This window comes from Taudactylus pleione, unplaced genomic scaffold, assembly GCF_031769625.1.
Source record: "Taudactylus pleione unplaced genomic scaffold, aTauple2 ptg000230l, whole genome shotgun sequence".
NCBI classification, from domain to species: Eukaryota; Metazoa; Chordata; class Amphibia; order Anura; family Myobatrachidae; genus Taudactylus; species Taudactylus pleione.
In genome coordinates, this window is record NW_028284632.1 from 9,344,886 (window position 1) to 9,361,868 (window position 16,983).

At 50.3% G+C, this 16,983-nt stretch overlaps 1 protein-coding gene across 3 annotated transcripts in view; it reads right to left on the reverse strand.

Moving 5' to 3' along the window:
* DARS2 (aspartyl-tRNA synthetase 2, mitochondrial) overlaps nucleotides 1–16,983 on the reverse strand; it is a 73,178-nt gene that overhangs the window by 1,768 nt on the left and 54,427 nt on the right. For all 3 annotated transcript variants that reach the window (XM_088479338.1, XM_088479339.1, XM_088479340.1), the window contains exons 15-17: nucleotides 10,221–10,439; nucleotides 9,386–9,496; nucleotides 286–361 (exon numbers count right to left, since the gene is read on the reverse strand). In XM_088479338.1, the coding sequence (XP_088335464.1) occupies nucleotides 286–361; nucleotides 9,386–9,496; nucleotides 10,221–10,439 (406 nt within the window). The remainder of the gene's footprint in view (nucleotides 1–285; nucleotides 362–9,385; nucleotides 9,497–10,220; nucleotides 10,440–16,983) is intronic.

The following is a 16,983-nucleotide window of genomic DNA, read 5'->3' on the forward strand; positions in this document are numbered from 1 at the left end:
GCGTCAGAGGGAATATTTAATGGAATAAAAACGTGCATTTATGTAACTTTGTGTACTGTACATGTACTATGTGCTGCGTATACAGAAAACGTGCACACAATCTGCATGTGTTACTGTGCACCTTTACACGCAGAATCTGTCCTCACAAAATAAAGATTGGGGCTACGTGAAGAAGCAGATTGTGAGCACAACATCATTTTGTGGAATTATCCAATTTTCACATTTTTGCCCTAACATAAATCCACCATCCAAATACAAGGAGTAGAGTGAGATACAAGCACCTACCTAAAGCAATTCCACCATGTGGGGGCGCTCCAGAATCCAGAGCCTCCAGCAGGTGTGACAGCAGACCCACATCTTCCTGCAGACCAACACACAGAGTATTATGGCATTAGTAAATATCACAGATCAGATCCTTTTTAAAAAGTAAATTGTGAAAATAGGTAACCAATAGTTTTCCTGTTATGAGTATTTATCCCCATGTCACTTAATACACCAAAGTTTCAGAGGGCAACCATGTTTTTTGTCAAGGTAAAGCTGCCATGCACACATCACACACACACACAGAGCACGCTGCCATGCACACATCACACAGAGCACGCTGCCATGCACACATCACACAGAGCACGCTGCCATGCACACATCACACACACACAGAGCACGCTGCCATGCACACATCACACAGAGCACGCGCGCTGCCATGCACACATCACACAGAGCACGCTGCCATGCACACATCACACAGAGCGCGCTGCCATGCACATCTCACACACACCGCGCTGCCATGCACACATCACACAGAGCGCGCTGCCATGCACACATCACACAGAGCGCGCTGCCATGCACACATCACACACACATACGCGCGCGCTGCCATGCACATCTCACACACACATACGCGCGCGCTGCCATGCACACATCACACAGAGCACGCTGCCATGCACACATCACACAGAGCACGCTGCCATGCACACATCAGACACGCTGCCATGCACACATCACACACACACAGAGCACGCTGCCATGCACACATCACACAGAGCACACGCGCTGCCATGCACACATCACACAAAGCACGCTGCCATGCACACATCACACACACGCTGCCATGCACACATCACACAGAGCACGCGCGCTGCCATGCACACATCACACAGAGCACGCTGCCATGCACACATCACACAGAGCGCGCTGCCATGCACATCTCACACACACCGCGCTGCCATGCACACATCACACACACCGCGCTGCCATGCACACATCACACAGAGCGCGCTGCCATGCACACATCACACAGAGCGCGCTGCCATGCACACATCACACACACATACGCGCGCGCTGCCATGCACATCTCACACACACATACGCGCGCGCTGCCATGCACACATCACACAGAGCACGCTGCCATGCACACATCACACAGAGCACGCTGCCATGCACACATCAGACACGCTGCCATGCACACATCACACACACACAGAGCACGCTGCCATGCACACATCACACAGAGCACACGCGCTGCCATGCACACATCACACAAAGCACGCTGCCATGCACACATCACACACACGCGCGCTGCCATGCACACATCACAGACACGCTGCCATGCACACATCACACAGAGCACGCTGCCATGCACACATCACACAGAGCACGCTGCCATGCACACATCACACACACACGCTGCCATGCACACATCACACACACACAGAGCACGCTGCCATGCACACATCACACAGAGCACGCTGCCATGCACACATCACACAGAGCACGCGCGCTGCCATGCACACATCACACAGAGCACGCTGCCATGCACACATCACACAGAGCACGCTGCCATGCACACATCACACAGAGCGCGCTGCCATGCACACATCACACAGAGCGCGCTGCCATGCACACATCACACAGAGCGCGCTGCCATGCACACATCACACAGAGCGCGCTGCCATGCACACATCACACAGAGCACGCTGCCATGCACACATCACACAGAGCACGCGCGCTGCCATGCACACATCACACAGAGCACGCGCGCTGCCATGCACACATCACACAGAGCACGCGCGCTGCCATGCACACATCACACAGAGCACGCGCGCTGCCATGCACACATCACACAGAGCACGCGCGCTGCCATGCACACATCACACAGAGCACGCGCGCTGCCATGCACACATCACACAGAGCACGCGCGCTGCCATGCACACATCACACAGAGCACGCGCGCTGCCATGCACACATCACACAGAGCACGCGCGCTGCCATGCACACATCACACAGAGCACGCTGCCATGCACACATCAGACACGCTGCCATGCACACATCACAGACACGCTGCCATGCACACATCACACACACACAGAGCACGCTGCCATGCACACATCACACAGAGCGCGCTGCCATGCACACATCACACAGAGCACGCGCGCTGCCATGCACACATCACACAGAGCACGCGCGCTGCCATGCACACATCACACAGAGCACGCTGCCATGCACACATCAGACACGCTGCCATGCACACATCACAGACACGCTGCCATGCACACATCACACACACACAGAGCACGCTGCCATGCACACATCACACAGAGCACGCTGCCATGCACACATCACACAGAGCACGCTGCCATGCACACATCACACAGAGCACGCGCGCTGCCATGCACACATCACACAGAGCACGCTGCCATGCACACATCAGACACGCTGCCATGCACACATCACAGACACGCTGCCATGCACACATCACACACACACAGAGCACGCTGCCATGCACACATCACACAGAGCACGCTGCCATGCACACATCACACAGAGCACGCTGCCATGCACACATCACACACACACAGAGCACGCTGCCATGCACACATCACACACACACAGAGCACGCTGCCATGCACACATCACACAGAGCACGCGCGCTGCCATGCACACATCACACAGAGCACGCTGCCATGCACACATCAGACACGCTGCCATGCACACATCAGACACGCTGCCATGCACACATCACACACACACAGAGCACGCTGCCATGCACACATCACACAGAGCACGCTGCCATGCACACATCACACAGAGCACGCTGCCATGCACACATCACACACACACAGAGCACGCTGCCATGCACACATCACACAGAGCACGCGCGCTGCCATGCACACATCACACAGAGCACGCTGCCATGCACACATCACACAGAGCGCGCTGCCATGCACATCTCACACACACCGCGCTGCCATGCACACATCACACAGAGCGCGCTGCCATGCACACATCACACAGAGCGCGCTGCCATGCACACATCACACACACATACGCGCGCGCTGCCATGCACATCTCACACACACATACGCGCGCGCTGCCATGCACACATCACACAGAGCACGCTGCCATGCACACATCACACAGAGCACGCTGCCATGCACACATCACAGACACGCTGCCATGCACACATCACACACACACAGAGCACGCTGCCATGCACACATCACACAGACACGCTGCCATGCACACATCACACACAGAGCACGCGCGCTGCCATGCACACATCACACAGAGCACGCGCGCTGCCATGCACACATCACACAGAGCACGCTGCCATGCACACATCAGACACGCTGCCATGCACACATCACAGACACGCTGCCATGCACACATCACACACACACAGAGCACGCTGCCATGCACACATCACACAGAGCACGCTGCCATGCACACATCACACAGAGCACGCTGCCATGCACACATCACAGACACGCTGCCATGCACACATCACACACACACAGAGCACGCTGCCATGCACACATCACACAGAGCGCGCTGCCATGCACACATCACACAGAGCACGCGCGCTGCCATGCACACATCACACAGAGCACGCGCGCTGCCATGCACACATCACACAGAGCACGCTGCCATGCACACATCAGACACGCTGCCATGCACACATCACAGACACGCTGCCATGCACACATCACACACACACAGAGCACGCTGCCATGCACACATCACACAGAGCACGCTGCCATGCACACATCACACAGAGCACGCTGCCATGCACACATCACACACACACAGAGCACGCTGCCATGCACACATCACACAGAGCACGCGCGCTGCCATGCACACATCACACAGAGCACGCTGCCATGCACACATCACACAGAGCGCGCTGCCATGCACATCTCACACACACCGCGCTGCCATGCACACATCACACAGAGCGCGCTGCCATGCACACATCACACAGAGCGCGCTGCCATGCACACATCACACACACATACGCGCGCGCTGCCATGCACATCTCACACACACATACGCGCGCGCTGCCATGCACACATCACACAGAGCACGCTGCCATGCACACATCACACAGAGCACGCTGCCATGCACACATCACAGACACGCTGCCATGCACACATCACACACACACAGAGCACACTGCCATGCACACATCACACAGACACGCTGCCATGCACACATCACACACAGAGCACGCTGCCATGCACACATCACACACAGAGCACGCTGCCATGCACACATCACACACAGAGCACGCTGCCATGCACTCACACACACACACGCGCGCTGCCATGCACACATCACACAGAGCGCGCTGCCATGCACACATCACACAGAGCGCGCTGCCATGCACACATCACAGAGCGCGCTGCCATGCACACATCACAGAGCGCGCTGCCATGCACACATCACACAGAGCGCGCTGCCATGCACACATCACACAGAGCGCGCTGCCATGCACATCTCACACACACATACGCGCGCGCTGCCATGCACATCTCACACACACATACGCGCGCGCTGCCATGCACACAGAGCACGCTGCCATGCACACATCACACAGAGCACGCTGCCATGCACACATCACACAGAGCACGCTGCCATGCACACATCACACAGAGCACGCTGCCATGCACACATCACACAGAGCACGCTGCCATGCACACATCAGACACGCTGCCATGCACACATCACAGACACGCTGCCATGCACACATCACACTCACTCACACACACACACGCGCTGCCATGCACACATCACACAGAGCGCGCTGCCATGCACACATCACACAGAGCGCGCTGCCATGCACACATCACACACACATACGCGCGCGCTGCCATGCACACATCACACAGAGCACGCTGCCATGCACACAGCACACAGACACGCTGCCATGCACACATCACACACACACAGAGCACGCTGCCATGCACACATCACACAGAGCGCGCTGCCATGCACACATCACACAGAGCGCGCTGCCATGCACACATCACACACACATACGCGCGCGCTGCCATGCACACATCACAGACACGCTGCCATGCACACATCACACAGAGCACGCTGCCATGCACACATCACACAGAGCACGCTGCCATGCACACATCACACAGAGCACGCTGCCATGCACACATCACACAGAGCACGCTGCCATGCACACATCACACAGAGCACGCTGCCATGCACACATCACACAGAGCACGCTGCCATGCACACATCTCACACAGAGCACGCTGCCATACACACACACACACACAGAGCACGCTGCCAGGCACACATCACACAGAGCACGCGCGCTGCCATGCACACATCACACAGAGCACGCTGCCATGCACACATCACACACAGAGCACGCTGCCATGCACATCTCACACACACACACACACACGCGCGCTGCCATGCACACATCACACAGAGCGCACTGCCATGCACACATCACAGAGCGCGCTGCCATGCACACATCACACAGAGCGTGCTGCCATGCACACATCACACAGAGCGCGCTGCCATGCACACATCACACAGAGCGCGCTGCCATGCACATCTCACACACACACACACAGAGCACGCTGCCATGCACACATCACACAGAGCACGCTGCCATGCACACACACACACACACACACACAGAGCACGCTGCCAGGCACACATCACACAGAGCACGCGCGCTGCCATGCACACATCACACAGAGCACGCTGCCATGCACACATCACACACAGAGCACGCTGCCATGCACACATCACACAGAGCACGCTGCCATGCACATCTCACACACACACACACACACGCGCGCTGCCATGCACACATCACACAGAGCGCACTGCCATGCACACATCACAGAGCGCGCTGCCATGCACACATCACACAGAGCGTGCTGCCATGCACACATCACACAGAGCACGCGCGCTGCCATGCACACATCACACAGAGCGCACTGCCATGCACACATCACAGAGCGCGCTGCCATGCACACATCACACAGAGCGTGCTGCCATGCACACATCACACAGAGCGCGCTGCCATGCACACATCACACAGAGCGCGCTGCCATGCACATCTCACACACACACACACAGAGCACGCTGCCATGCACACATCACACAGAGCACGCTGCCATGCACACACACACACACAGAGCACGCTGCCAGGCACACATCACACAGAGCACGCGCGCTGCCATGCACACATCACACAGAGCACGCTGCCATGCACACATCACACACAGAGCACGCTGCCATGCACACATCACACAGAGCGCGCTGCCATGCACATCTCACACACACCGCGCTGCCATGCACACATCACACAGAGCGCGCTGCCATGCACACATCACACAGAGCGCGCTGCCATGCACACATCACACACACATACGCGCGCGCTGCCATGCACATCTCACACACACACACACACGCGCGCTGCCATGCACACATCACACAGAGCGCACTGCCATGCACACATCACAGAGCGCGCTGCCATGCACACATCACACAGAGCGTGCTGCCATGCACACATCACACAGAGCGCGCTGCCATGCACATCTCACACACACACACACAGAGCACGCTGCCAGGCACACATCACACAGACACGCTGCCATGCACACATCACACAGAGCGCGCTGCCATGCACATCTCTCACACACACGCGCGCGCTGCCATGCACACATCACACAGACACGCTGCCATGCACACATCACACAGAGCGCGCTGCCATGCACACATCACACAGAGCGCGCTGCCATGCACACATCACACAGAGCACGCTGCCATGCACACATCACACACATACGCGCGCGCTGCCATGCACACAGAGCACGCTGCCATGCACACAGCACACAGAGCACGCTGCCATGCACACATCACACAGAGCGCGCTGCCATGCACACATCACACAGAGCGCGCTGCCATGCACACATCACACAGAGCACGCTGCCATGCACACATCACACACATACGCGCGCGCTGCCATGCACACAGAGCACGCTGCCATGCACACATCACACAGAGCACGCTGCCATGCACACAGCACACAGATTGAATCGGTATGAATTACCGGTGGACCTAAGCCCAGCGGATGAAATACAGATGCTGGAAGGTCGGTACATGAAGATCCTGACAGAGGTAAGTAAGACCCCCTAACCCTCCCCTCTGCCCTCCCCCCCTAACCGTCCCTTATGGGTGCCTAACCTACCCCCTTCCCCTATCCTGACCCTAACCCTAAGAGCATTAGGGGGGCTATCCATAGGGTTTTGTAAGATATCCCCAAATTTTTACACAAAAATAGGGATTTTGCACATTTTCACCCTTTTTTTTTAAATGGAGAAAAGTTCTCTCCATTTTTACGTGATAATATCGCCGCTAATTGAATACGGCCCATAGTATAGGCTGTAGAGAAAACGTTATATTGTAGCTGGAAGTAAATATCAATCTCCTCTAAAGTCATTTTATTTTTGTTTTCCATAATAGAAGCAAAACCCCAAGAAACTAGATCACGTATTAAACTTTTTGTTACATACAAATAACTATGACAAACACTAGTTGGGTAATAGCAGCTGACACAGGGAAATGACTTTCCTATAATCACATAATTTTCCTGAGGTAATAAGGACTATTCACAACTACACAATAACTAAGGTCCCATGTAAAGAATGGCGCATTTACTTCTCTTCCTATTAACAATGCATTTATAATGGAGCATTCCTTGTTACCTGAACAGAACTGCATTAAGAGACACAATAAAACACAGAACCTTATCAGACTTTTATCGGCTAACGCTCCTGCATACACACCTATACATTCATCAGCCCCATCACCTGATATTATCGGCTAACGCTCCTGCATACACACCTATACATTCATCAGCCCCATCACCTGGTATTATCGGCTAACGCTCCTGCATACACACCTATACATTCATCAGCCCCATCACCTGGTATTATCAGCTAACGCTCCTGCATACACACCTATACATTCATCAGCCCCATCACCTGGTATTATCGGCTAACGCTCCTGCATACACACCTATACATTCATCAGCCCCATCACCTGATATTATCGGCTAACGCTCCTGCATACACACCTATACATTCATCAGCCCCATCACCTGGTATTATCAGCTAACGCTCCTGCATACACACCTATACATTCATCAGCCCCATCACCTGGTATTATCGGCTAACGCTCCTGCATACACACCTATACATTCATCAGCCCCATCACCTGATATTATCGGCTAACGCTCCTGCATACACACCTATACATTCATCAGCCCCATCACCTGGTATTATCAGCTAACGCTCCTGCATACACACCTATACATTCATCAGCCCCATCACCTGATATTATCAGCTAACGCTCCTGCATACACACCTATACATTCATCAGCCCCATCACCTGGTATTATCGGCTAACGCTCCTGCATACACACCTATACATTCATCAGCCCCATCACCTGATATTATCAGCTAACGCTCCTGCATACACACCTATACATTCATCAGCCCCATCACCTGGTATTATCGGCTAACGCTCCTGCATACACACCTATACATTCATCAGCCCCATCACCTGGTATTATCAGCTAACGCTCCTGCATACACACCTATACATTCATCAGCCCCATCACCTGATATTATCAGCTAACGCTCCTGCATACACACCTATACATTCATCAGCCCCATCACCTGGTATTATCGGCTAACGCTCCTGCATACACACCTATACATTCATCAGCCCCATCACCTGATATTATCAGCTAACGCTCCTGCATACACACCTATACATTCATCAGCCCCATCACCTGATATTATCGGCTAACGCTCCTGCATACACACCTATACATTCATCAGCCCCATCACCTGGTATTATCAGCTAACGCTCCTGCATACACACCTATACATTCATCAGCCCCATCACCTGGTATCGGATAGTGTATAGGTATGCGCCCAGCTTCAGCGACATAACATGCACAAAGGCTCTCTAGCCCATTGTGGCAGAGTGTGGCACTATCATGTATACATAACATTCTGCCCTCCCTGCAGTCGCATCCATAGTGGATACAATGATCTCTCACCTTTAGGATGTCTCCCAGTATCCAGCGCTGAAGCTGTGAATTGTGGATACGAATTGAGCCACCTCCTACTTCACTGCCATTTAATACCAAGTCATAGTGCTGGCTACGGACCTGAAGGAGACAAGTTTAGGGTCACTCATAGACAGCATGGGTCACCTACACACCGCAAATGCAGCCTCTTTGGGTTGGGGGAGTGACACCTATCCATTCTGTAGGAGCCAGTGCCTCCTGGGTGCTGTTTATGAAGGGGGTGCAAAATGGCCATGGAAAGGCTGCTTCTTCTGTTTGTAGATGAACGGGGCTCTCTATAAGGGAACCTTAATAAGGTTCAAAATATATATTTGCTAAATAGTTAGGAGCATTGTAGAATGACTATATTACACGTCTTTATATGCTATCCTTTTGTGCAGCCTGTATGCCAGAGCGGGTCACACGCACATCATTTACTACTAGGTCACACCCCAGAAGTACTGTATAGAGAGGATAATCACACGTCAATAAGAGACGATCAATGGATTCTTCGAAAGAGAAGACAAACAATGGCACCTCTCCTGAACGGCCAGCTCAGCAAGATGGATAACTAGTACCGTTATTCAAACTGGGCAAAATCCTACAGCGGGAACATGAGGCAAATACAGGCAAATCTATAATCCGTGTGCTGCATGTGAGGAGCGTGTTTATTATGCTGATCATGTATGAGGAAACATTATATGGATATACTACATAAAATATTCATTACCTCAAAATACATTTCCTATATGTAACTGTATGGTACTTGGATGGCGACACATGGCTGTGCTAGAGCAGGTAGGCAGGCTGGTACAGGTGGGCATACCTTAGCTGGGTCTGTGAGCAGAAGCTCCATGTCTGCCGGGTGAGGAGCGGTGAATGGGTGATGCGCAGACTCCAGCTCCTCTGCTTGGTCCTCCTTAGGCAGAAAGAGCGGAAAGTCAACTACCCACAAGAAATGGAAAGTATTGGGGTCACGCAGAGACACCCCACAATCTTCCAGGTGAGAGGCAACTTCCAGCCGCAGCTTCCCTAGAGCAGTGCACTATGGGAGAAAGGAAACAGAGCAGATGGAAAGATCATTGTTTATTTTATTGGATGGTTTAGGATATATCAGTTACTGCCAGCACAGGGGGGGGGGGGGGGGGGGGGGGGTTGTTTGTAAAGCCTGACGTACAGGTGAATGATAACGGATGTCACAGCAACCAACTGGGCGATTACGTTAGTTTGCAAACTGTGGTGGGAAAATAACAATCTGCTGGTTACATCATTCCCCCCACTCCACACAGACCACGAGAGTATCCCTATGTTCCCCATGATCTTATACATGAACAGGCGATTGTGCTATGCTCCAGCATGGCGCAGTGATCTCTGAGGCCGGCGGCAGATTCTCACTACGGAACAAATGCTAATATCTGTAACCAGCGATTGTTGATAGAAAAAGAAAAAACTTCCCTTCCCCAATCCTGCTCTTCTTATTGTGCTGCCCACACAGAACGGAGTGAGGACATGACTGATGCAAAGTATATAGTAGCAAGCTGCAGCAGAACATCAGACTGTACACCCTGAGCATGAGATCGTAGCAGCGGTAATACACAGCACCACTATATTAGTACTGTACACCCCGAGCATGAGATAGTAGCAGCGGTAATACGCAGCACCACTATATTAGTACTGTACACCCCGAGCATGAGATAGTAGCAGCGGTAATACGCAGCACCACTATATTAGTACTGTACACCCTGAGCATCAGATCGTAGCAGCGGTAATACACAGCACCACTATATTAGTACTGTACACCCAGAGCATGAGACAGTAGCAGCGGTAATACACAGCACCACTATATTAGTACTGTACACCGTGAGCATGAGATAATAGCAGCAGTAATACACAGCACCACTATATTAGTACTGTACACCCTGAGCATCAGATCGTAGCAGCGGTAATACACAGCACCACTATATTAGTACTGTACACCCTGAGCATGAGATAGTAGCAGCGGTAATACACAGCACCACTATATTAGTACTGTACACCCTGAGCATCAGATCGTAGCAGCGGTAATACACAGCACCACTATATTAGTACTGTACACCGTGAGCATCAGATCGTAGCAGCGGTAATACACAGCACCACTATATTAGTACTGTACACCGTGAGCATGAGATAGTAGCAGCGGTAATACACAGCACCACTATATTAGTACTGTACACCCTGAGCATGAGATAATAGCAGCAGTAATACACAGCACCACTATATTAGTACTGTACACCCTGAGCATCAGATAGTAGCAGCGGTAAAACACAGCACCACTATATTAGTACTGTACACCCTGAGCATGAGATAATAGCAGCGGTAATACACAGCACCACTATATTAGTACTGTACACCGTGAGCATCAGATCGTAGCAGCGGTAATACACAGCACCACTATATTAGTACTGTACACCGTGAGCATGAGATAGTAGCAGCGGTAATACACAGCACCACTATATTAGTACTGTACACCGTGAGCATGAGATCGTAGCAGCGGTAATACACAGCACCACTATATTAGTACTGTACACCCTGAGCATGAGATAATAGCAGCAGTAATACACAGCACCACTATATTAGTACTGTACACCCTGAGCATCAGATCGTAGCAGCGGTAATACACAGCACCACTATATTAGTACTGTACACCCTGAGCATGAGATAATAGCAGCGGTAATACACAGCACCACTATATTAGTACTGTACACCGTGAGCATGAGATAGTAGCAGCGGTAATACACAGCACCACTATATTAGAACTGTACACCGTGAGCATGAGATAGTAGCAGCGGTAATACACAGCATCACTATATTAGTACTGTACACCCCGAGCATGAGATAGTAGCAGCGGTAATACACAGCACCACTATATTAGTACTGTACACCCCGAGCATCAGATCGTAGCAGCAGTAATACACAGCACCTCTATATTAGTACTGTACACCCTGAGCATCAGATCGTAGCAGCGGTAATACACAGCACCACTATATTAGTACTGTACACCCAGAGCATGAGACAGTAGCAGCGGTAATACACAGCACCACTATATTAGTACTGTACACCGTGAGCATGAGATAATAGCAGCAGTAATACACAGCACCACTATATTAGTACTGTACACCCTGAGCATCAGATCGTAGCAGCGGTAATACACAGCACCACTATATTAGTACTGTACACCCTGAGCATGAGATAGTAGCAGCGGTAATACACAGCACCACTATATTAGTACTGTACACCCTGAGCATCAGATCGTAGCAGCGGTAATACACAGCACCACTATATTAGTACTGTACACCGTGAGCATCAGATCGTAGCAGCGGTAATACACAGCACCACTATATTAGTACTGTACACCCTGAGCATGAGATAGTAGCAGCGGTAATACGCAGCACCACTATATTAGTACTGTACACAGTGAGCATGAGATAGTAGCAGCGGTAATACACAGCACCACTATATTAGTACTGTACACCCCGAGCATGAGATAGTAGCAGCGGTAATACGCAGCACCACTATATTAGTACTGTACACCCCGAGCATGAGATAGTAGCAGCGGTAATACACAGCACCACTATATTAGTACTGTACACCCCGAGCATGAGATAGTAGCAGCGGTAATACACAGCACCACTATATTAGTACTGTACACCGTGAGCATGAGATCGTAGCAGCGGTAATACACAGCACCACTATATTAGTACTGTACACCCCGAGCATGAGATCGTAGCAGCGGTAATACACAGCACCACTATATTAGTACTGTACACCCCGAGCATGAGATAGTAGCAGCGGTAATACACAGCACCACTATATTAGTACTGTACACCGTGAGCATGAGATCGTAGCAGCGGTAATACACAGCACCACTATATTAGTACTGTACACCGTGAGCATGAGATAGTAGCAGCGGTAATACACAGCACCTCTATATTAGTACTGTACACAGTGAGCATGAGATAGTAGCAGCAGTAATACACAGCACCACTATATTAGTACTGTACACCCTGAGCATCAGATCGTAGCAGCGGTAATACACAGCACCACTATATTAGTACTGTACACCCTGAGCATGAGATAATAGCAGCGGTAATACACAGCACCACTATATTAGTACTGTACACCGTGAGCATCAGATCGTAGCAGCGGTAATACACAGCACCACTATATTAGTACTGTACACCGTGAGCATGAGATAGTAGCAGCGGTAATACACAGCACCACTATATTAGTACTGTACACCGTGAGCATGAGATAGTAGCAGCGGTAATACACAGCACCACTATATTAGTACTGTACACCCTGAGCATGAGATAATAGCAGCAGTAATACACAGCACCACTATATTAGTACTGTACACCCTGAGCATCAGATCGTAGCAGCGGTAATACACAGCACCACTATATTAGTACTGTACATCCTGAGCATGAGATAATAGCAGCGGTAATACACAGCACCACTATATTAGTACTGTACACCCTGAGCATGAGATAGTAGCAGCGGTAATACGCAGCACCACTATATTAGTACTGTACACCCCGAGCATGAGATAGTAGCAGCGGTAATACACAGCACCACTATATTAGTACTGTACACCGTGAGCATGAGATAGTAGCAGCGGTAATACACAGCACCACTATATTAGTACTGTACACCCTGAGCATGAGATAATAGCAGCAGTAATACACAGCACCACTATATTAGTACTGTACACCCTGAGCATCAGATCGTAGCAGCGGTAATACACAGCACCACTATATTAGTACTGTACACCCTGAGCATGAGATAATAGCAGCGGTAATACACAGCACCACTATATTAGTACTGTACACCGTGAGCATCAGATCGTAGCAGCGGTAATACACAGCACCACTATATTAGTACTGTACACCGTGAGCATGAGATAGTAGCAGCGGTAATACACAGCACCACTATATTAGTACTGTACACCGTGAGCATGAGATAGTAGCAGCGGTAATACACAGCACCACTATATTAGTACTGTACACCCTGAGCATGAGATAATAGCAGCAGTAATACACAGCACCACTATATTAGTACTGTACACCCTGAGCATCAGATCGTAGCAGCGGTAATACACAGCACCACTATATTAGTACTGTACACCCTGAGCATGAGATAATAGCAGCGGTAATACACAGCACCACTATATTAGTACTGTACACCCTGAGCATGAGATAGTAGCAGCGGTAATACGCAGCACCACTATATTAGTACTGTACACAGTGAGCATGAGATAGTAGCAGCGGTAATACACAGCACCACTATATTAGTACTGTACACCCCGAGCATGAGATAGTAGCAGCGGTAATACGCAGCACCACTATATTAGTACTGTACACAGTGAGCATGAGATAGTAGCAGCGGTAATACACAGCACCACTATATTAGTACTGTACACCCCGAGCATGAGATAGTAGCAGCGGTAATACACAGCACCACTATATTAGTACTGTACACCCCGAGCATGAGATAGTAGCAGCGGTAATACACAGCACCACTATATTAGTACTGTACACCCCGAGCATGAGATAGTAGCAGCGGTAATACACAGCACCACTATATTAGTACTGTACACCGTGAGCATGAGATCGTAGCAGCGGTAATACACAGCACCACTATATTAGTACTGTACACCCCGAGCATGAGATAGTAGCAGCGGTAATACACAGCACCACTATATTAGTACTGTACACCGTGAGCATGAGATCGTAGCAGCGGTAATACACAGCACCACTATATTAGTACTGTACACCGTGAGCATGAGATAGTAGCAGCGGTAATACACAGCACCTCTATATTAGTACTGTACACAGTGAGCATGAGATAGTAGCAGCGGTAATACACAGCACCACTATATTAGTACTGTACACCCTGAGCATCAGATCGTAGCAGCGGTAATACACAGCACCTCTATATTAGTACTGTACACCCTGAGCATCAGATCGTAGCAGCGGTAATACGCAGCACCACTATATTAGTACTGTACACAGTGAGCATGAGATAGTAGCAGCGGTAATACGCAGCACCACTATATTAGTACTGTACACCGTGAGCATGAGATAGTAGCAGCGGTAATACACAGCACCACTATATTAGTACTGTACACCGTGAGCATGAGATAGTAGCAGCAGTAATACACAGCACCACTATATTAGTACTGTACACCGTGAGCATGAGATAGGGGCAGCGGTAATACGCAGCACCACTATATTAGTACTGTACACCGTGAGCATGAGATAGTAGCAGCGGTAATACACAGCACCACTATATTAGTACTGTACACCCTGAGCATCAGATCGTAGCAGCAGACACCGTGAGCATGAGATAGTAGCAGCGGTAATACACAGCACCACTATATTAGTACTGTACACCCTGAGCATCAGATCGTAGCAGCAGTAATACACAGCACCACTATATTAGTACTGTACACCGTGAGCATGAGATAGTAGCAGCGGTAATACACAGCACCACTATATTAGTACTGTACACCGTGAGCATGAGATAGTAGCAGCGGTAATACACAGCACCACTATATTAGTACTGTACACCGTGAGCATGAGATAGTAGCAGCAGTAATACACAGCACCACTATATTAGTACTGTACAAGAAACATTCATGCTCCACAATTTCAAACCCATTTCTGCACAGTTGTGAGGGACCCCAGGACCCAGCAAGTACCACTTATTTTAGCACTTAATTTAGCCACAGACCATACAAATATATCTTAGGAGGTAGAAGTCATACACCAGCCCCAGTATCTCCAATACAGTCTGTTACAGACACCCCGAAATTCTGGATTTATGGATATTTCCACAACAGATGCCAGAAAGATCTCACTACCCCCCACCCACCTCACGTGTACGACAAGTAATACCTGCTGCCCCGGGGAACGTCACCACTCAGGCAGGGGCTGGACAGGACCTGTATAACTAGATCTGTTGATATCTAACAGAGGTTGTAGCATCACAAGGTGGAGCAAGAGCTCCTCACTACTCCTTATGGCTCAGAGTACCCACTTCCACAGTATGTATAGCCTGCTCTGCTCTAACATCACTCCCAGAGAGGGGCATGTGGGGGATGTTAGTTTGTGGCACCCAGATCTTTGGAGGAAACGTTTTGTAATAAAGTCCCTGAATACTGGGGCTAAAGGTTCTAGCTATGTCCGAGTTATAGGTGTGGAAAAAACATGGGAATTTGAGGCACCGTACACATTATAAGTCCCCGTAAAAATGTACACTAGATCTTACTTTATAGCTGCTAACTACAACAATCCCTATACTGAAAACCACCTGTAATTTAGGTAAATTGGGGAGTATAGTATTATCCATAAGGTGGTTTTCGGACCCATCCTTTCCTTTCTGTGCGGTTTATTGGATATAAGAAGTGGAGCTGTGCCTCTGGGGCTGACACCAGGTAGGATGGACTGGAGTGAGCGTGGATGGTTATTACATATATATTATAGCTGTGCCTCTGGGGCTGACACCAGGTAGGATGGACTGGAGTGGGCGTGGATGGTTATTACATATAT